Source organism: Mustela nigripes, chromosome 12, assembly GCF_022355385.1.
Source record: "Mustela nigripes isolate SB6536 chromosome 12, MUSNIG.SB6536, whole genome shotgun sequence".
Classification (NCBI taxonomy): domain Eukaryota; kingdom Metazoa; phylum Chordata; class Mammalia; order Carnivora; family Mustelidae; genus Mustela; species Mustela nigripes.
Window position 1 is genome coordinate 51,418,309 of NC_081568.1, and position 22,889 is coordinate 51,441,197.

Sequence of the window (22,889 nt, forward strand, 5' to 3'; positions counted from 1 at the left end):
GGTTGAACAGGCATAAATCATGAATTCATAGACCTGTGATCTTTTGGACATGACTATTGTTCCCTCAATATTTGTGTTTTAAGATTTGAAATTGATATTGCCTGCCTATACGTCCATGCCATATAATGTGTTCAACATTCTATTGGTAACCAAGCTAGAACAATTTAAAGCTGGTGACCAGAGGACTTTCTCTTTATTGTCCTTTGTCTCCCAGAGCAATTTTATTCTTATTGCATTGGATCCCCAAACAGTATTGCATGGGAATTTTCTACAGTGTCCACAGAGAGGTCAGGTATCCCTTAACAATATAAAAAATATTGTTGGTCCAGAGGGTTTAACAGTCCCAATGTTAGAAAACAGAGTTATCATATATAAAGCATCAAGTATGAAAGTATATTAGGAATTCGAGATAATAACTAGCTCTGGAATATTAGGATAGATACATTTATCTTCTGTGAGCCTTAGTTTATCCTTTATAAAACAAAGATAAAAAAAAAACAAAGATGAAAATTGCTACCTTGTAATACAATTTCACAGATTAGAGATAATATCAATGTACATGATTGACATACAGTAAGTGTTCAACAAATATTATTATTATATATTCTACGACTTTTTCTTCTTCTTTTAGTATCTACTAGAGATACTAGTAGTATCTCTCCATTTTTCTCCTCCAGTGTACCTCCAAGGTATATTTTACCACAAGTAAACACTTTAAGTCCCTCATCTCACATCACTTCAGAGAAACTCCCTCATAGAATCTTTGAATCCAAATATTCACTCAAGGTCTCTACCAAACAACTCCTCCTTACAATGACCCCAAATAGCCTTAGGGTTTATGTCATTTCCTCCTGAAACAAACATCCATTAAATCTACATGCGGTGTTTTATGCTATACTTGAATATTTTGTTAACAGGTAACTCATTTTCTTTTATGGTACTCATTCCATCTTTGGATAAATACCACAGGTAGAAATTATTTCTTTTATACAATGGAAACTTATTTTTCACTGCATTCAGTCCAGTGGCCTTATCTTATACCCACTTTTGAATTCTGATTCTGCCATTTTTTAGCTTTGAGATTAGGAAAGTTACATACTTGCTGATTTACAAAATGGACTTAATTAGACAACTCATAGATTTTTGTATTAGCAGTGAATAAGTGGGAGTCTATGGATTCTAAGCCCCTGGTAAATGTTAAATATTTAGTAGTTATTATTAATATTATTAATATTAAGTTAATTCTCACTGATACTGTCTTAACTTGCATTTATTATTTTTAGACTGACTTGCTCTCCATAACAGTTTCTAAGGCATACAGGGAAAAATGTTTCAAGTTCTTACTAGGTAGGAAGCACTTACATAAATACCAGAATCCTTTGGTACAAGCCCCTTCTACACATGGGAAAACTAATGGCTCTCTTATATCATGGAAAGTACTACTTAGTGTTTAGTGCCAAGTTTGCATTTTCTGTGCAATAATTTTCTCTAATCATCCCTGAGTCTTTATAAGGTATTTTATACACACAAACCTTGTTGTTAGTGATGGTATAAGGAGTTAATATTCTCTTTAGAGACAAATGTGGCTTAACTATTATTTGTCTCTTTTAAATAAATAAATTTAATGAGAAAACCATATCCATTCTCTAAGAGTAAGTATACTAGTACAACTCACCCATGATTTTTTTTTTTTTGCCATACGAAAAAAATCCAGTCTTAACACCTTATTAAGTTTTCTCTCTGATGATAGAAATCAGAGATGGATGATAAACATATTGATAGAAAAAATCATGCAAGTCTACAGAGCTCAATACAGAGATACAGAGTCCCATGCTTAAATGAAAATAGTAAGTTGTAGCAAAAATGAACAGAGAATTATTTCATAGCATCATATCTACCACACAGTTAAGATTTAGGTTATAACTGTACAATCAACAGGAGTTGAAAATGTGGTCATCAATTACAGTCAGTGTAGTGTGAAAAGAATAAGAAGAGATATGGAAACCAGGTCCTATAATGAACAAGAGAAGATTTTAGGAATGTTAACTTGAATTTGAGTGTACATGATAGCTATACTTGTTTAGATGGTTGCCATGTGGTCTTTCCCTGACAAATTATTGTGTATGGTTTCAAAGGTGAGAGCTAGGACCAGGGCACAAGTTTCAGCTTAGCACAAGTAAAACTATCTAAGAAAACAGATGCTGAATAACACTTATCAAGAATACTGGGGGATATTGATATTTGATGAATAACAAAAAAATTCCATGTAACAGTGAGATTCTGTAATCTTAAAAAAAAAAAAAACAACTGCTTCACAGAAATCTTTCAGTCTTACCCTTTTCTATTGTTTCTTTTTAGTCAGAGCTACTTTATTGAGATGTTCCTCAAATAATTTATGTCATGTCTTCAGAAATGACTCTTAAGACTGCTATATGTCTGAAATAGTAACAATTTAGAATTTAGATTCTGATGATACAGACTGTGAACTTGATAAATATTGTGTAGATCTGGCATAATGATGGTCATGTGAGATATTTGATTCTTTTTCTTATGTTCCTGATGTTCTAAATATGTTATTTATATATATATAATATTTAATATATATTATTAATTTAATTCTATATAATTAAATATATATACAGAGAGATTCACAATGCTTTTCTTTATTCTCATTTTAAATCATTTATTTAAAGATTACAATTTTAAGGATTAAAGTGACTTCTTTTTCTTCAACTTCCATCTACCAGACTGGACAGAGAATGTTATTTCCTAGGTTCAAACATTTTGCTTTTGACCTGTGACAAGCCTAGTGAAATAGTGCCAGCAAATCATCAATAAGCATGAGCAGAGATGCTTTATTCTTACAGTATTTCTACAGGAAGAACTTTAATCAGCTATTTGCAGACATCCATGAAACTGATGAATTTTCTAAAGATAGTGGTAGGACCCATTTATGGCTTAGCTTGAGCTGTCCTATCTTAAGAAGGATCAACAAAGTACTTAAACAAAATATATTAACCGAATAGTAAGACAGTCAAGTGTTGTTCTAGCATATTATAAATGCTTTTCAAAGAATAATGAGGGACAATTTTTAAATGCAGAGGAAAGTTGTGTAATGTAATAAAGCTGATGAAATCAGAAAGAGAACCCAAAAGGATCTCAATATTGTTGGACTTTTTAAGCAGTAAGAGCTGTGTAGGAATCCTTCCGTGAACCACAGAAATAATAAATGCTGAGCCCATTGGAACATAATCTCAATCAGCAAGATGCCACTGCTTTCCAGATTTCCTCACAGGGCCCTGCTAATTCCATGCCAAAACTAGCAGTGGATTTCTTCCTTCTAATCTCCCCTAATGCCTTATTCGATTATTGTCACTGCTCTCCAACCATACACTGTCCCTCCGGACTCTCCTTTCCCAAGTGAGTCTACCAGAAGACGCTGAGTGTCCATCAGGATGTAGTCTAAGACCACAAGCCACCTTGCTCCACGTGAAAAGGCAGAAGAGAGAACAAGTTTTGCAGGCAACCTCTTCATCTCTGGATTACTGGCTGAAGGCAAATAGGGAAAAGAGATATGAGGGGTCTGGACGGTTACTTTAGTTGATTGGCAAAGTCAGGGCGGGGAGATTTGTTAAGAGGAAGGAGATCACAGGAGGAGGGTGAATTAGGCATTACTGAGCACTGCAGGATGGCATCACCTCTGCTCTGGCTCTACATTCTTCTATGGTGAGTAAGATTTTTTCCTGATTTTTCATTTTAGTGCAGAGGAAAACGAGAGCACACACCCACTGGGTGACTTCTATACCAAATCATGGAAGAAGCCTGGGTGGTGTGGCATGTATTTGTGGTGGGGTACATGAGTAGGGAGTGAGGATCATGGACTATTTGCTCACAGGGTAGAAAATACCCTAGGGACACTTGAAGATGAAGAAAGCTTCTACTCCAGAAACATCAGTCGGATCCTGGACAACTTGCTTGAGGGCTATGACAACCGGCTACGTCCAGGATTTGGAGGTGAGAGGCAGCATCCTTACTAAACCAAATGTCTATATTCTCCTTTCCCCCTTCCCTTTGTCTAAGACCCAGAGGCTTCATAAGGATTGCAGATTGGTAAGGAAAGGGGTACTAGGAGAGGCCACATGTTCCATCCAGTCTCTGTCCCTTCCTCTGTTTGTGACCTTCTACACATATTATTTGAACCCTCTAAGCTACAGCTTCCTCAGCTGTAGTATGGGTATACGAAAAGTGTTTGCCTCGTAGAGTTGTGTGAGGGTAGAATGAGATTCTCCATTTAGAGCACTTTTCTAAGCATTTGTTCCCACCCCCCCCAAAAAATTACCAAGGTGTGTTAGTTATTGTTACAATTATTATGAGAATTCTAACTTAACTTCTCTTCGATTCCTTAAATTTTTCAAATTGACCAGAAAATTTTCAAAATAATGCAACCGGTTTGAGTTTTCATAGTTGAAAAACCCAAGGGCTTCTGCTAATGAATTCCTTTAGGAGGGATTGCAGGTTCTAACCATGAGAAGGGACTTTGTGGTAGGGTCATTAAGTTCAGAGTCCTTAAAATCACTGGTGATATTTGCCCCCATGCTTCTGGGCTAATTTCAGGTGCTGTCACTGAAGTCAAAACAGACATTTATGTGACCAGTTTTGGGCCCGTGTCCGATGTGGAGATGGTGAGTAAGCTCTGAGTGAGGAGGGTAACTTTACTTATTGGCTGGAGGGCAGAGTCCCAGAACTAATGATCTTGGACATTGTTACCAAGTTTGGCTCCATAGTCCTAATGCAATATGTGTGTTCATGCCAGGAGTGCATGGTCATTAGAACAGATTACTGGCTTAATTGCCTTGACATTTCACTATGGGCTCCACTTGAACACTTTAACCTGCGGGACTTTCTAAGATTCTGTTCTCTCTTCTGGCCATATATCATGCACCCATTATTTTCTACAAAGATAAGGTTTCCCCATTTTTATATAATCCTGGTAAATTTTTAGAATAGAAAAAAAGAAAAATCAACAAAGATGATATATCATGTAAAAGTATATTCAGAATATCTATGAAACTTAAAATATGGCTGTTTTCTGTAGCACATCATTTTCAGTATATTTTATTAAAACAGTGAAGGGCATCATTTGGAAAAGCTAGTGCTTTGTACCTTTTGTGTTGCAAATGGACCAGTAGGTGTTCTGGGAACTCTGTTCCAGGTACAGATGGCTGTAGGATTCGTAAGAGATTATTTATAGTAAGTGGCAATGAAAATCTGAACTAGTCTTCTAGAACAAAGTGCATCATGATATTTTTTCCACAGTTTTCAGTTACCATTTCCCCCTAAAAGTAAAATATAAGTACTAAAATCTAAATGCACATAACTCTTAAAATAATTGAATCATTAAAGTTTATTAGGGAAATGTAGCTCTGGATAAATAGTTATTAGAGACTTTTATCTTCTGATCTTTGAGCTGACAAGAAAAGAAAGAGGCAAGAGGGGGAAAAAAGGAAGTACCAGAGGAAAGAAAAGGAGAAGGGAGGAAAAAAAGTAAGAAAGAAAATGAGGAAGTGAAGGAGAGGGAGAAGGACTTTATTTAAGAGAAAAATGTCTTAAGACTTGAAAGAAAGGAGAGTCAGCATTATCCAGAATCCTCAATTATTTTACTATCATATTTTTCATTGAGTACTGACTCATCCCAAATATAAATAACCACAACCATACTATACTATATTGTTGAAGTCTGGGGAACACTTGACACTTCATTTTATGTATATGTCTCATTTTTTAAGTATATTTGTTCAGTAGAGAGCTTGTTAAAGCCTGGATCATTATTATATGGTATACTGTGTGTCAAATTATATTTTAAAAATCTAATCACAACTTATAGTAATAGGTCTCATACAGGAACACAAAAAGTAGACAAAGCAATTATTGGCAATATTTTTATATACTTATAAGCTGTTATTTATCATTGACTTTTTTGCAATGGCTCTTACCATAATTCTTAATATTTCTAATGTTATTTCATAAAAGCCACAAATTAAAACTGAAAATTTCAATTATGCATGCTTCAATGATGCTCTGAGTAATCATGGTAACATTTGCTTTTATATTCTCCAATAACAATATAAAATTATTGGGATGTGCAGCCAGAGTACACTTACCAAGCAAAGTTTACCCATCCTTGGAAGTTTGGTAAATGGTAATAAGGTATTTGGAGACACCTTTGAAAGTGAAGAAGGCACTGAAGACTGTGATGGTAGGAAGGCCAGCACAAAACCTAGACTGAAAATCTTTTCATATTTTTCTTCTAAATTAATGGAGGGAAATTTGATAGGTCAGTAGATGGAGAGGTGGATGACTGATAGAAAAAAGGAAGAATGTTGAGGAGGGTCAACGTGGAGGAGGGAGTTTGGCACAACACAGTGCTATCTTTTATAATGATATTACAAACTTTGAGTTTGAGAAAAATAATAATTACTGAAATCACAGGTTCTCTGATAGTCTGAAGTTACTATCACAAAAAGTTGTTTTATTTCCAAAATTTTAGAATTAGATATATAAGCTAGTGAATAAACTATTCTTAATAAATTATCTCCCCAGCTTGCATGAATATCTTATTTTCTCATAGGAGTATACGATGGACGTTTTCTTCCGCCAGACTTGGACTGATGAGAGGTTGAAGTTTGGGGGGCCAACTGAGATTCTGAGTTTGAATAACTTGATGGTCAGTAAAATCTGGACCCCTGACACTTTTTTCAGGAATGGCAAAAAATCAATTGCACACAATATGACAACCCCTAATAAACTCTTCAGAATAATGCAGAATGGAACCATTCTATATACCATGAGGTGAGGTTTCCGCAATTCAGCTACCTCTAATCCAAATGATTTGTCCACATACTAACATAGAACCATTTATTTTAATGTCCCTAGGCTTACCATCAATGCTGACTGTCCCATGAGGCTGGTGAACTTTCCTATGGATGGGCATGCTTGTCCACTCAAGTTTGGGAGTTGTAAGTTATTCATTCAAAATATAATTATTGGGACACGTGGGTGGCTTAGTCAGTTAAGGGTCTATCTCTGGATTTCAGCTGAGGTTATGATCTCAGGGTCCTGGGATTAAGCCCTACCTCAGAACTTCCCACACTCAGTGGAGAGTCTACTTGTCTCCCTCTTTCCTATACCCCTTTTTCTGAAATAAATAAATCTAAATAAATAAATAAAGGCAGTAGTCTTTTAAAAATACGTGTGTGTGTGTGGGTGTGGATGGGGGTGTGGGTGTGGGTGTGTATGATTATTTGATTATAGCCAAAGACCAAAAAGCAAAAGAGAAATATTACTATGATATTCTCATTGTTATTCCAGGAATATACTTACTTAATCATGTCTGTCAATCTTATAAATAGTCAGAGGTTTTAGTTACCCAGATTAAAAAACAAAGAAGGAAAATTTATGTTTGTAGCTCCTTTTTATATGAACAAAATTTGCCCTGAAAAAAAAAACTAGTAAGATTCACTGTTATGTTTAATTGGTTTTAAAAATTCAGATGCTTACCCCAAAAGTGAAATCATATATACTTGGAAAAAAGGACCACTTTACTCTGTCGAAGTCCCAGAAGAATCTTCAAGCCTCCTCCAGTATGATCTGATTGGACAAACAGTATCTAGTGAGACAATTAAATCTAACACAGGTAAGAATTAGACCAATTCATGAATGTAACCCAGCAAGGTGACCCTCATACACATTTTCAAAATATCTATTTCTTTCTTCTCTGCATTAGCTATCCTGGGCTACATTTGCGGTTTTGAAGTGATGAGTAGCCTTCTTTAAAATTGATTTTGCAACCATGTGCATAAAAAGATTTATGTAACCTTGGAATAAGTAGTTTTCTATGCATATGACACAAAGAACCCAACCTAAAACAATGAGCTGATGTATCTATCATCTGCTTGATCAAGTATCTTTGTCATACAGAGAAATATGACTTTACTTGTTTTCTTCCAGCCCATGTTAAAGATCTACAAGATTTATTTCCAGCTGCATTCTTTCTGCACCCTGTCAAAAGCAATAATACTGATATACATGTTTTCCAACAGGTGAATACGTAATAATGACAGTTTATTTCCACTTGCAAAGGAAGATGGGCTACTTCATGATACAGATATACACTCCTTGCATTATGACGGTCATTCTTTCCCAAGTGTCTTTCTGGATTAATAAGGAGTCTGTCCCGGCCAGAACCGTATTTGGTATGCTTTCCACTTTGGCTATACTTCCACTCATCTGGCTCTTATTTCTTGTGTAGGTTAGGGGAATATTCACACTAGTGTACTTTTTCGATCCACAAAGGAAACAGACTCCAGTCTCATTCAGGCATATGTATGATATTAAATGACCTTTATGTTATCCCAAGCTACGTGGTGAATCCACGAAAAACTTTGTCTTGGCAAGAATTCTGGCTGGATTCCTGTGCCTTCCCTGTGCCCTATTTAGGAGTGTTTTGTTTTGTTTTGTTTTAATCTCAATTTGCTTTTTCATAACTAAGGAAAAGCAGAAAAGTAAAAGTGACATGTAAATTCCTGAAAAGAAAGGCTATTGAAACTTAATACATAAATTATATCTATTATAAAGTATATCTTGCCTTAATAGGTTGAATCATAATAAACTGTTGTTTTTCTAGATCTCAAAATAGTTAAATATAACCAATTTCCCATGTTTCAACCTCTTGAGTTCACTATTTATGATATGTGGAATGACTATTAGTTTTGAGAAAAAGCTGTAACAGAAAATATCATCAATAACAAAAGCCAATTTTTTCTGGGTTTTCATGATTATACATTTAGAGAGGTTTATAGGGAAGATCTGAGTTGAATTAAAATCTCAGATGAATTTTTACTTTTTAATTTACTATATTAAAATACATCTGTTTCTGCAAATTATAAAAGAATATCTATATAATGATGTTGATCATCTTTAAATTACGTGTATTTCCCAACTATTATATAAGACATAAAACTGCTGGTGATGGAGTGATGAAATTATTTTCTCATGAGTAAATATTTTACCTTAAAACTAAGCTAGAAATTTCAAAAAATTCTGAGGAACCTAATTTTATGTTTACTATTCATACCAGATAGACTTCTTAAACATGTTGATAGACATTACCAGCTATTCAAATTGACCAAGAATTCAAGTTTTTAGTACTTAAGTGATTATTTGTTATAAACTTGCTTAAGAAGTAACAACTAGAATTACTCACAAGTTAAACTTTACAACAGTTAAACTAAATCGAATCAGAAAATATTTTTTTGAGCAACTACAGTGTATATGGCACTATACTAGGTATTGAAGAATACAAAAATGGTAACACCTATATAATAATTGTGAACAATTATAAAACAAAATCAAAAATTACATTTGGGGTGTTTAATCCACTGACACATTCTCATTTGATGTTGGTTTGGGATTCCAAATGCTAATACTGATTTAATGATCTAAATGATTTAATGATTTAATGCTAATACTCATTTGATGTTGGTTTGGGATTCCAAATGCTAATACTGCATTTTTTTTTTTTTCACTTTAGGGATCACCACTGTTTTAACCATGACCACATTAAGCATCAGTGCTCGGCACTCCTTGCCCAAAGTGTCGTATGCAACCGCCATGGATTGGTTCATAGCTGTTTGCTTTGCTTTCGTCTTCTCAGCTCTTATTGAGTTTGCGGCTGTCAACTACTTTACCAATCTTCAGACACAGAAGGCCAAAAGGAGGGCACAGATTGCCGCTTCACCCCCAGTGACAATATCAAAAGCGAGGGAACCTTTGGAAGCTGAGATTGTTTTGGTAATTATTTACTTTTCTCATGTTACTCATCAGTATAGGAAAAGGCAGCCTAACAGTAATCACAAACAATTAAATAGTGCAAAAGTACTATTAGCTGAGCACAGGTTACACAATTCTGAATCCAAGGCCAACTTCTTTTCCAACTTCATAGCAAACAACACAACACAACACAACAATCTTCCATTTTTCTTTGCTCTAAACTTCTGGCTTTCTTCTTTTATCATCCTCACTGGTACTAGCAGATTCCAAGCTCTCAGAGGGGATGAGAACAATTTTTCTCAGCCTTTAGATGTTTCCTTTTAACAGGTTTACTTATACTAATTAGGGAGAATAAAGTGAAAAAAAAAGTTCCTAATGAGGCTTCAGAGTCTGAGGGAAATAAAGAGGGACTCTACAGAATGGACAATTTTTGTTAGAAATCTGCTTGCTACTTCACTCCATGAAGGCAAGATGTGAGTATTAGGTCTGGGAATGCCAAGTCATAAGCAAGGTTTTTAATTTTCATGAAAACTCTCATGTCCACATTTGAATATTAAATACATGTTTTTTAACATGTTTTTATTCAAAGACTTATAATTAGTGACAAATAGCTATAAAACTCAATTTAGTTTTGCTGTGGCTAAACTTTGGTCCTCAGAGGTTATTTTGAAAAAGAAACAAATGATGGCATTAATAATTCAAGAGTCATAAATGCACTCCCAAACTTCAGTTTCACATGTGAGTAAATATTCTCAGCAGTTCAGCTGCGCACACTTTTTTAATGGATTATAGAAATGATTGACAAATATAAACTTTTATGTCAATGCAAATTCCAAATTGTAGTTGTTGAAAAGAAGAAAATTTCACTCTGTAAAATCAAGTACTGCTGACACTTTGAACTGAAAATATCTTTATAATCAATTCTGGTGAACATTTCCAAATCACAGAACCACATGTAGTTCAACTAATCCTGGGTTAACTATAATGATAAAAATCACAAAGCTATATGTGTTTTGTTCTCAAATACTCGGGTATTTATTGGATAAAAAAATGATAGGTCTTATCGAAACTTCTCTTTTGATACACGAAGAAAATTGTTTGAGAATTTATATTTTCTCCAAGGAATAAAACAAGGCAGATCCCATAAGTGAAAATATATAATTTAAAGATTTTTTTTAATTGGTTCTCATTAGGAAAAAAAAAAAAAAAAAGTTTGCCATCCAGTGATCCAGACTAATTGCCTCTGCTTACAAATCAAAAACAGTGTCTTGGAGAGAGAAAATGTTTGGTGCTAGCCAGTAGAAAAACTAGGAATTGATTGCAGGAGTCCAATATACACAGATTTACAGAGGCAGAGGCTATCTCCTCTCCAACAATTCCTCAAAGGCTGATATATAAAAGAATGCATAACACAAAATAAAACATTTTCAGAATGTGAGGTCATTCCCAAAATTCTTCTCTTGACCTAATGATGTTTTCTTTATATATGTGTATTTTGAAAGACCACAAGTATATAAATTTTATAGCAGAAGGATGCTAGTCTGAAAACTCAATCCAAAACCCTCGAAAATACGGTTTTCAGAAAACATTTTTGAGAATCAGCTTATGTTTGTAAAAATAAGTGATTATGTTATAAGCTGTCGGTATCTATATAGGTATTGCCCAATGATCACATATTGTCTTAACATATATCTATATGATATATGAATGAAGAATTCATATTTATCAGAATTCAGTTTAACAGTTTCCTTTTAGAAATTCAGTAAAAATGCAAAGAGAGAGTCATGAGAAACAAGATAAAAAAATAAGTCCAATGATTTTGAATATATTCATTGATCTGGTATTGAGATGAAAAGACCAACTTCCTTACTTTAGCTCTTTTGAAATATGTATTACTGAGAGGAATATGATTTCAAATCCTTGGAGAAAGAATGGAGTTAGCATTTTCTATTATTTTAAAGATATAATTTATTAATAAGATAGAATTTAAGATCTCAGTTCTTCATATAAGCTATCTTCCACAATTCTAAAATAGTAACATATAATGAGCAGGTACTTTGGAAAGCTGGATTAAAAAATGCATTTAAATCATCTCAAAGTACTTTTTTCTTGCAAGTTGCCTTTTTTTTTATAAAAAATTTTATTTCTAAACCTGGCTTCACTTAAAACATTTTAAGGTAATGAAAAGTACCATTTTGTTTCTGAAAGGGCAGGTCAAAGAGTAAAAATAAAGACCAAAATAAGCAAACCTAGCCATACAAACTTTGTAGGTATCAAAAATAAATATAGATGATTACATAGAGCATTTACATTTTATTTATTCATGTCAAACCTTGGCAATTTGCCTTATATGATGTAGAGGAACAAACATAAATTACACATTTGTAATTTATACAACACAAAGGTATATTATGATGGCTAGGCCGTTTTTTCTTTCAAATGCCATGACATTTAAAAGTGCCTATTCAGTTGTAATCAAAATAGCATTATTTGAGTAAGTTAGACATTGAAATAGCAAACCAATGTGGAGGTTGAAATAAAATTAAGTGCTTAGATGTTTCATGTGATTCTAAGTTATATTTTAATGTCCTCATTGCTTCTCACAGGAAGCTACTTAGAATGAATATAGGAAACAGTTTATCACTTTGATTTTGACCTTGAAATTAAATATAATAATGACAAGGAAATTCAGGAGTTTTAAATCTAATACTCAAACCTGAAGAGATATTTTAATTTTTTTTAATTTTTTATAAACATATATTTTTATCCCCGATAGAGGAGAGGACCGTTCTTCGGTCAAGGGTATACGAGTAGCTGCGCTCCCCTGCTAGAACCTCCAAACAAACCTGAAGAGATATTTAAAACTAATACCTCAGAAGTGCTTTCTGGTTTTAAGGTAGTTGGAACTAGATACTGGGTTTTGGATTTTTTTGTCGTTGTTTTCTTGCTTTTTTGTGGGTTTTTGTGGGTTTTTGTTTGTTTGTTTGTTTTGTTTTGTTTTTAGATTATGAGAAGAAATTATCAACAGCTTCTTTCCTGCTTTTACAGTGCTTTTCCTTATTGCTTTTATCTGGTTTCTTATCTTGTCAATAAAGAGTTAGTCTTATCTTCATGTTTTATAAATTGTTATGTATCTGGGGTATACTTATTCTGCATATGAGACCAAGTTTGGACCTCAATCACTTTTTGGATGTTTTGCTAGATTCCTTGTTATTTTAAAGGTCTAAGCCCTCATTATTACGTTCTTAAGAATGAACTCCCTCCACCCATCGACACATCCAGTCTCGCTTTCCTTTTTCACAGAAAGTGTGATGTTCTTGGTAAATTATCTACAACAAAATTGGCCAGAATTTCATTAGTCAGGACAATGATTATATTTATACTGCTTATATTGTTTATTCACTATTTTTTCCCTTTTCATCTGGCACCCATTTATTGAGTATATATGTATTCAATGAATTATTCATATTATAAGTACTTGTTAAACAATCTTATGTTCTATATCCTTTGTAGAATGCTAGAATATATTAGTGAGTGACTTCAGTACTGCCTCTACTTTCATGAGCTTCTTGCTGAACAGGAAGAAAGACAAACGTATGAGCCATAATGAATCATTGTGACAAAGGCTGTATTAGAGATGTATAGGGGCTAATGAAGAGTCATGCAAGGGTACCTACCACAGGCTGGAGAGAGCATCATTCTGGAGGAAGTTTTGCCTGAGTTGAGAACCAAAGGATGATTTTGGTCCTGTTCTAGAAACACTAAATCGGTTCCTAGAAACTTGGGAATAGAGAGGAAAATAAGACATATCCTTTCCATATTCCCTTTCAAGGTTGGGATGATCTGCTGGGTCATTATCACGGTTGCCTTCCACCCATGTACAGAGATAGAAAGCATAGAATACTGAAAGATTAACTTCCCGTGTTCCAAATATTGTCAAGATTTCTTTGAATACTATCATTTACTCTGTAGCCCATCTGAGACTCAGTCCCTGCGCCATGGTTGTGCTATTTCATAATTTAAAGAGAGGGTAGGTTGGATTGGATGAGGGGTGTGGGTGGTTAGTTCTTTCCCTATACCTTCTATCAAATCCTCATCCAATATTCCCTTCTTTACCATCTAAACATTCCAATATGGTCTGGACATGTACCTAGCACCACTGACCCACCAGACTGCTGCCAAAAAGCTGCTTCTTTGTAGAAATTCTGGAATCGTCTCTGTCCCAATTCTACCAGCTATTACGTAGATGCAAGAAAATTTGATTTGAAATTCTTACTTCCTCCACAATAATTAATATAATAGTTTTTTAAAAAAAAATCAAGTACTAAATGTTTTCAAATTTCTCTTATATTTGGTGCCTCTCTTTGCTGCTTCTAAAAACAGATGCTTTTTTTTGTCCCTTGGATAATGTAGCTGTGGTTAGAATATCTCTCTTGAGAGGTAACCCATTGCCCCCTCCTCTTTAACGTATTAGAGTTACTGAATATTGTATCAAAGTACTTTCCATAAGTACTTTCCAAATATCTTATCTTTACATCAAATAATTGATTGTCATAAAGTCCAGTTTGACTCAAACTACCTTTGCAATATGGCATTATTTAAAACAAAGCAATGCTCTATAAATACCCAAAGCAGGATGGCATTCAGCAGCAGGGGAGCCCTGGAAAAATTCAAAACCACAGGTGTTCCACTCAAAACAGTGACAGCCCCAAGCTGAGCCCTCATCTGGACTCTGACAAAAACCCATTTTACCATCAGCTGAAGCTGCTGAGCTTACAATAGAACAGGCGGGGTCTGATGCAAACCTGTATCTTGAATGGCTTGCAAAATTGGCTTTCTTTTCACTTCAGAAATTCAATGTGATTCTTCTAAATTGGAGTCCGGTTTCCTGTACTGCCAATTCCCAATTATTCAGGAGCTGATTATCCAGCATGTGGGTTAGCCAGACCTCTTCCATTTCCTTGAGTATGTCATATTTGCTGCTTGCTAGAAACACCCCCAGTCGCCACTGGACAGTGAGACAGCTGTAACTCTAAGCCAGTGATACTCAGTGGTAGGTGACTTTTCTCCCCAGAGAATATTTTGCAATGTCTGGAAATATTTTTGGTGGTCACCACTTTGGGGAGGGAGATGCTCCAGGCATCTTCTGCATAGAAGTAGAACCCACAACTGATGCTCTTCAACATCCTATGAAGGACAGGACAATGATCCACAACAAAAAAGTTGTGACCCCAAAATGTCAATAGTTCTGTGTTTGAGAAACTATATGCTGAAACTTAAAACTGATGGGGAGAAGCCATAATAATTATTTAGAGTGTGATCTTTAGCATCTGAGAGTGATCACATTCAGGCACTGCCAGTTACTGTGTGAGCTTCCCACTTAAGCCTTCATTTGATTATCTCTAAAATGAAAATAATAATATTTCATCATAGTTTCTTTTTCTAGGAATTAGCAAAATAATGCATGTAAAGTCTGTGTAGTGTTTGTCAATTGTAAGCATTCAGATATGGTACTTGTAATATGAAACAAGACACTAAAATACAATGTTAAATAATCATAAAATTTTTTGTTTTCTTCTCCTTGCCTGATTACTTAAGAAATCCTGGAAATGTTCAGATTTTCATTCATTTGTTGCATCAGCATATGCTTATTAAGCACATACTATGTTCTGTGCACTAACTAGGCACTGTGGGGTGCTTATACTTGACAATAAGATGCCCTCTACCAATAAGGAGATTTCATGTCAGGAAAAGAGATGAGGCAGAACAGAAATAATATTCACAAGGAAGAATGTGATAAGAGTTAAACAAATTATAGCATTTAAGTAAGCAGAAAAGGGTTCTCTTTCTTGAAAATCTATTATATATATTATATATATAATATCATCTATCTTATCTATGAATATTTTCTTTCTCAAATTCTTAAAAATAAGAAAAACTTACAGAGAAAGCAATAATTGTCCTTAGCTTTAAAGATGGCAGGTAAGTAGTATATGGAACTGCACTCAAGGGCTTTCTGACTCTTTTGTCCACTTAACTCTCAAGGAAACTTCCATTGAGATTGTTTGGAGAAGCAGATGAGGAAAGGGGAATACTGTTGTAGGGGATCTTTCATTCCAGGCCCAAAATTTAATGCCATTAAAAATTTCATGGTATTTTTAGTGATGTTGCTTAACTCCAGACAAGGGTCATTTGGTAATTCTTAATAAGTCATGTGTGACATTGTGACAATGTCAAAAGATTGACAATTAACTCCCCCCCCCCACAGCTCTACAGAGGGAGAGATAAAACAATGCCTTACATCTTTATGGTAGATTATGTTTTATAATAACTTTTTCATCTCAATGAACTTTTTCATGTCTGCTCTCTTTCTCCTTAAAAAAAGAAATTTTAAAAAAAGAAATAAACATAAGCAATGCATGCTATTAAAAATCCTGAGTTTAGAAAGACCATCTACTCTAAGGCTTTCCCTTGTTTTACTCTATCATGATCCTTGGAAATTTTACTAGAGTAAAATATTTTAATATTCCATGTATCTGGGAGGAGTTTGACTCTTTTTAGAAAATGAAATACTAACACATTTGCTCTTTCAGGTGGAGAATATTTCAGTAACATAGTTAATGGCTAAAAATTCAAATTAGAGCCTGAGATACACAATAGAAACTCTGGAAAGTAGGTTCTATGTTTATTCTCTATAGGCAGCATACATTGAGACCAACATACCACTACTCTGGTCCTATCCACATGCTAACCGGTGACCCTGGATACAGTAGTCCTTAGCTGTCACATGTTTTTGTAGAAAGTATCACTTATTTCTCAAGATTGGCAGACTGAGCCCTCACTATTTTTAAATTATCTTTACCACCAAGACCTATGATTTATTTAATTATGTCAAGAGTCCCTAGGATAATACTGGGCCAATATATAACAAAAAAAGATATTCTTTCCTTGCAACTCACCATCAGACTTAACTACAGAGACTCATTTTTGCTTTTGGTGAAGAGATTTTCCCACAGCCTTTAAATGGGCTTGAACTCTCAATGATGACTATTATTATTTAGATACTCAGTAAATTCCATGACAAATCAAACAGCAAAATTCAAAAGGGGACTATAGAGAAAAGAGGTTCTTAGAATTGTTGATTCTCGCACTCCAAATGTCACCACATCGGCAGGTCATTCTGGTCCTGTGGCTCAACCGGCACAGGGGAGGTGGCTGCCTCATCCTGTTGCTGCAGGGTTGCTGGCTAAAGCCACAGGAGTCTGCCCACGTGAGTAACATACCCTGCCAGGCATCAAAGTGGTGATTTTGCTGCCAGGGAGAAAACAAGGTAGTTTTACAAGAGCAGAGATAATGTACAGCAAGTGTTTGAAGGCAGAAACCACCAAGGACAACCTGGTCACAAGGAGAGTGACTAGTACAGGATATAGACAAGAAAAGATACAAATCAGAGCAAGGTCCTCTAGTCTCCAAGTATGAAAAGAGTCTAAAGCAAACAAAATTAGAGTCCCTGCACTAGACCCAATACTTTAAAGTGAAGACAAGAAAATGTGGGGATGATGAAACAAGGATCACAAATGACCAGTGTAGTTTATTACTAACTGTGTGACTATGGGCAAGGTATTACCAGCTCCACTCTCTGGACTTAGCCTTTTCACCTAACAATTAATGTACTAAGTATTCCTTTCAGGACTAAAAGGGCTGTCTTAAGATTTCTAGTGACAAAAAAGAACATGTAACAATTTTGAGTTCAGTAAATGAATCATTTTTTGGTGACTTAGGATGGAGGGAGAAGGGACCAGTGGAGAAGTTCTGAATGGGAAGCAGAAAGCTCTCAATATTGAACTTCTGAGCTTAAGAGACAGCTGTATTTCAAGGGATGAAATACGGTTTAAGGGTATTGGTACTCTGTCACTGGCTTTTCACATACATGAGCACCTTAGAATTTTTGTGGCTATTATCTCAGCTGGGTCACACTTACGAACGTGTGAAGATGAGGATGTAGGCTAGAAGAATGATATCAACTAACTGAATTGCTATATTTTTTTGTATTAATTAATTGTCCATATATTCCAAATTGAAATCCCTCTCGTTGCCCACACTCATTGCCCTATAGGTTTATGCATTACCAGGGAGAAGGGGTTGGATAAAACTTTGCAACCTAGTTTATCTCTTCCTAATGGCCCAGTGGTCAACACAGTTTCTGGGATGTAGACTATGCTGGCATCAATTGCTGATGTATGAAATTATAGGGTTTTGGATGGCAGCAAATCATTTTTTTAAAATTTATTTTACCACTTTCTTAGAAAGATAGGACCATCAAATACTAGTAAAAATTTGCTAATATTAAAAAAGAAATTTGCGGGGCGTCTGGGTGGCTCAGTGGGTTAAAGCTTCTGCCTTTGGCTCAGGTCATGATCCCAGGGTTCTGGGATTGAGCTCCGCATCGGGCTCACTGCTCAGCAGGGAGCCTGCTTCCTCCTCTCTCTCTCTCTGCCTGCCTCTCTGCCTACTTGTGGTATCTCTTTCTGTCAAATAAATAAATAAAATCTTTTAAAAAAAAAGAAATTTGCTAATATTTCATCTTACCTAGTATGTAGTCAATAATATCTGTTCACGGTGAAAAAGTAAATAACTATGTGATCACTAGTCTTTTACCTAGGCTGAATATTTATGTCTTTTGCCTACAGCATCCTGATTCCAAGTATCATCTGAAGAAAAGAATCACCTCTCTGACCTTGCCAATAGTTCCATCCCCTGAGGCCAGCAAAGTCCTCACTAGAGCTCCTATCTTACCGTCAACTCCTGTCACACCCCCACCACTCTCTCCAGCCTTTGGAGGCACCAGTAAAATAGACCAGTATTCTCGGATTCTCTTCCCAGTTGCATTTGCAGGATTTAACCTTGTATACTGGATAGTTTACCTTTCCAAAGACACGATGGAAGTGAGCAGCAGTGTTGAATAGTTGCAGCCAGGACAGCTTGGATGTTGTAAGTTCTCATTTTCTGATAGCATTGAGACTTGTATAGATGCTTTTCTGAACATTGAAAATCTGTAACATATAGCTCTGAGTAGCATGTGTAGGTCAAAAAGCACTAATGTTACTCCTCAACACTAGAAGTTGAAGGTTGTTGAAAAATATGACTTTTCTGTATGTTGGAGAAAGAGTTTGTAAGAGAATAAGATGGACTTAAGAGGAATTTGCCAATCTTTGTCCTTCATTGTTCAATATTTTAATTGTCACTGTGAAGATCATTTACCACAAAGAATATAAAATAAGAAATGCCAACACTTCCAAAGGTTGCCTTAAACTATGTTTATTTTGGCTTAGTTCTCAAAGACAGCAAAATATAAATAATCTAAATATTTATCAATAGATTAATACCAGCATGTTGGAGGCCTTTATGCTAGTAAAATGGTTTTCAGTGTCAAGCCCATATTGAGCTTAGCCATTTTTTTTTAACCTTGCTGTGCTATTTTACCTCAATGAATAGATAAATAAAACAAAGTATGCATATGTACATAGCTTTAGTTGGGCTGCAATACAGTGCTATTTTATCTTAGTAAGCTCTTCTTTCAAAATAATATGTTCATCATAATTCCATGAAATTGTAGAAAACAATGAAACTATGACAAAGCCTTGTTATATTATGACTGTGGCTATAGCTCATATTTTCTACCTATGTATACCACTAAATAAAACAATAAACATTGTTCTCTGGATCTATTTAATAAAGCTGGGGAGAAGATTTCTCTTAAGTATGAAGAAATTAAGACACTCTACTTAATGTTAGTGTCCCTGATGATTCTAACAAGTAGAAAGTACAGGACAGGTCAGCTCAGTCACCTCACCCTAAACATTGAAGAGTTGAGTCTGTTTTCAGAGTCAATCTTTCATCTCCTTCCTGCTCCCTCCACACACTTTCAGTTATAAGATGAATAGAGTCTGAGGATCTAATATATAACAGGGTGACTACAGTAGAACACTGTATTGTATAATCGAAATTTAGTAAGAGAGAATTAAAATATTATCAGCAAAAAAAAAAAATTGAAAAGGAAATATGTGAGGTGATGGATATGTTGACTAACTCAGTAAGGGGAATCATTTCCTAATGTATTCTTATATCAAATCATCACACAGTACACTGTAAATACCTTACAATTTTATTTGTCAACTTTTACCTCAATAAAGCTGAATAAAAATGAATGAGACTTTTCTCTCTGCTATCCCAACTCTTCCTGATGCTGACTTTATCCATGCTTCTCCCACACAGAATAACAGTCTTAGAGAAACAGGAACTAGGCATAGGAAAACTCATTATTGATAAACCCTTCATTACCTGTTGTGCATTTTAAATTGAGGTCATTGAGCTATTCATAGCTCACCCTGAGCTATGAATCCAGAAAGAAATATTTTGAGATTATTGCTCTTGACTTAATCCAGAAAAATGCGAAAATTCTACAGCCCAACAAGTTAGAGGGTAATTAAAATAGCTCTCTGCTAAAGGTGAGGAGACCAAAAGCTCCATCCAATGTCTCTATGAATTAGCTTCCTGACCAAATCTCAGTCTCTGGGAAACTTCATTGTATTTTCAGCTATACGATATGAGGGATTGATCAGATGCCCTTTAGAGTCCTCCCATTTTGAATAATTTATGGTTGTTTCATTACAATTCTTTTCTATGTAAATTAAATGAGTCTAACTCTATATGGCCTGCTTCTGTTTTAGGGAGTACATCAAGTACTAGGCAAGTGTTATCATCTTATATGATACATTACATTTAATCTTTCTCATAAACCAGTGAAGTATATACTACTATTATCTTCCATTTAAAGATGAGAAATCAAGGTACAGAGAAGATAACTCATTTTCTTCAAAAGCAAGTGGCACTCAGGTGACATAGATTAAAGTCATATTTAAGCAGTGTAAATTCATAGCTTGTTCACTTAACCATAACCATACATATCTTCATAGGATCCATTGTGACTCTATTTTTAATGCTCTCCAGAATTCTCTTATCTTGTCTTCATTTCCTGTAATAATTTTCCTGGTTTTCTGACATCCTTTCTGCCCCTTCCTAAGCATTCTTTCTACATTTCACTGCAAAGGACATTACTTTCAGTCAACATTTATGCTTAGAGCTGAAAGAGATAAGCAAAACCAATCTCTTGGCATTAGATTTCTCCTCAATAAAAAGCATTTTGAAAAAAATCCATTAAATTACAAAACTTCTAAATTGCTAAGGATTCTAGAGAATACTATTATTCGATGTATGTCATGGCATGGTGATAGAGATTAACTGAAAATAAAACAGTTTTCCTAGCTAAATAATTTGTGAAGAGATATTGAATCAGAGTAAAATAAGTTTTTTTTTTTTCTGCTGGACTTCTCAAAGCCTTTATTATGCTTATGTGTATTATGATTCTCCCACAGTTTGCTATAGTATTTAACATTTTCCAAATACACATGGCCATAAGTATTGTTTTGAAGGGAGGAAATGTTGGAACTAGTATTCACCAGAAAAGGTGGTGAAACACCACTTTAATATTATTTGAACCATCCCTTCTATAACCACCCATCAATAAAACAGGTAAGAAATGGAATCTGAATGGCCACATAACTTACCCCAGCTAATACAAATTAGGACTGTGTAAAACAGAAACTAGATTATGTGTTTCAAGAGAATTTAGTATAGAAGGAACTGGTAAATGAGCAACACAGAGATAGTACCTATAGGAGTAAACACCAAAAGAAAGCTGATAAGGTTTACAGAGCCTGAAACGTTAGGCAAGAGGCCTTATAGAGCTGGACCCAGTCATCCTCAGAAGAGAAGAGGATAGCTCAGTAGATCAGAGAAGGAAACCCCAGAGCTGAGGATCAGGCTTCCAAGGGCAGAGTACCACATGGTTGATGGTGGAAGCACAGGTAATCAGAAGAGGGGAACCTTGGGGCTGCATCTCAGACCTCTATGGTCTGTCCATGTGCTGCTAGAGTCTTAATCATGTGCAGGAGAACACTTGCACATTTGCAAGGAAGAGGTGTTGCTTGACTGAAACTGATACCTTGGAAGGCACAATGAGGCTGGTTCTGATAATGCGAAACACTGGAGACTGGAGTTAACTGTTTTCACAAGGTGAAGGGTAGCATTAAAAGGCAAAATAAGTCAACAAAAAAGAGAATGTTCTTTTCCCTTCCCTTTCCACCTGCTCCCTAGTCTTCCTCCAGTGCCTTCTCTAAGAATAACCTGACAGTGGCAGAGAAGAAATGAAAACATGAGTCCCAGCCCGAGTATCACAAAATAGAGTATGGAAGGTTGGATTTGGAGATGACAGATAAAGGTTTAATAAAAGACAAACTTCACCCTCTCAGTTACTTGTTACTGTATGTTTACTTCTGTGCATATGTATACTATCTCAGAACAAGATGCAATTATCCTTTGTACAAACAAAATGCTCTCATCTTTTGTCCAAGAAAGAGATATACAAAATCCAAACAGCCATCGTATCCATTTCTAGGCAAGGATCACAGCATCCATTTCTGAATGATGATATTTAATCTTCTAATATAATCATGGTCCCACTTGAATAATCTGTTTCCCAAAGATTCAGTTGTAAGCCTGTCTATGATGAAAATACCCTTCCATAAAACAGTAAAGGAATGGAAGTGAAATCAAAGGAAAATATTTGGTACATACAAATATCAATTTGTTGAGATTTATTTAAATACCATGTGACCTTTACAGAAAGATAGAACTCTATCTATGCCTAAAAAGTAATAGCAAGTAAGGAATAAGATATGCATACCTTCTATAGTCCCCATCCGTGTAATGAGTTACATGATTGTAGTTGATATAAATAACTTCCTTCTTCACTACCCTTTCTCTCAGCCTGTCAACTGGTTGATTTGCAATTTTTTTACCTGACAGAATTACTGAAGGGTCTTAAGCCAAGAGCAGGAGAGTCCTCTCACATCCAGGAAGGTGGACTGCTTCCATCACTAAGAAAGTCTTAGAGGGGAGCTTGGGTGGCTCAGTAAGTTCAGCATCTGACTCTTGATTTT

General features: G+C 35.2%; 1 protein-coding gene across 2 annotated transcripts; it reads left to right on the top strand.

Moving 5' to 3' along the window:
- Positions 1–3,280: 3,280 nt before the first annotated feature.
- Positions 3,281–19,543, top strand: GABRA6 (gamma-aminobutyric acid type A receptor subunit alpha6). 2 transcript variants are annotated; one of them, XM_059417302.1, is made up of 9 exons: positions 3,283–3,726; positions 3,896–4,014; positions 4,615–4,682; positions 6,629–6,849; positions 6,934–7,016; positions 7,550–7,693; positions 8,100–8,252; positions 9,590–9,849; positions 18,519–19,543. In XM_059417302.1, the coding sequence occupies exons 1-9, from the start codon at positions 3,689–3,691 to the stop codon at positions 18,792–18,794; spliced, it is 1,362 nt and encodes a 453-aa protein (XP_059273285.1). In that variant the 5' UTR covers positions 3,283–3,688; the 3' UTR covers positions 18,795–19,543. The 2 variants fall into 2 exon arrangements, with proteins under 2 accessions (XP_059273286.1, XP_059273285.1); XM_059417303.1 differs by lacking the exon at positions 4,615–4,682 and having other exon boundaries at positions 3,281–3,726.
- Positions 19,544–22,889: the final 3,346 nt, after the last annotated feature.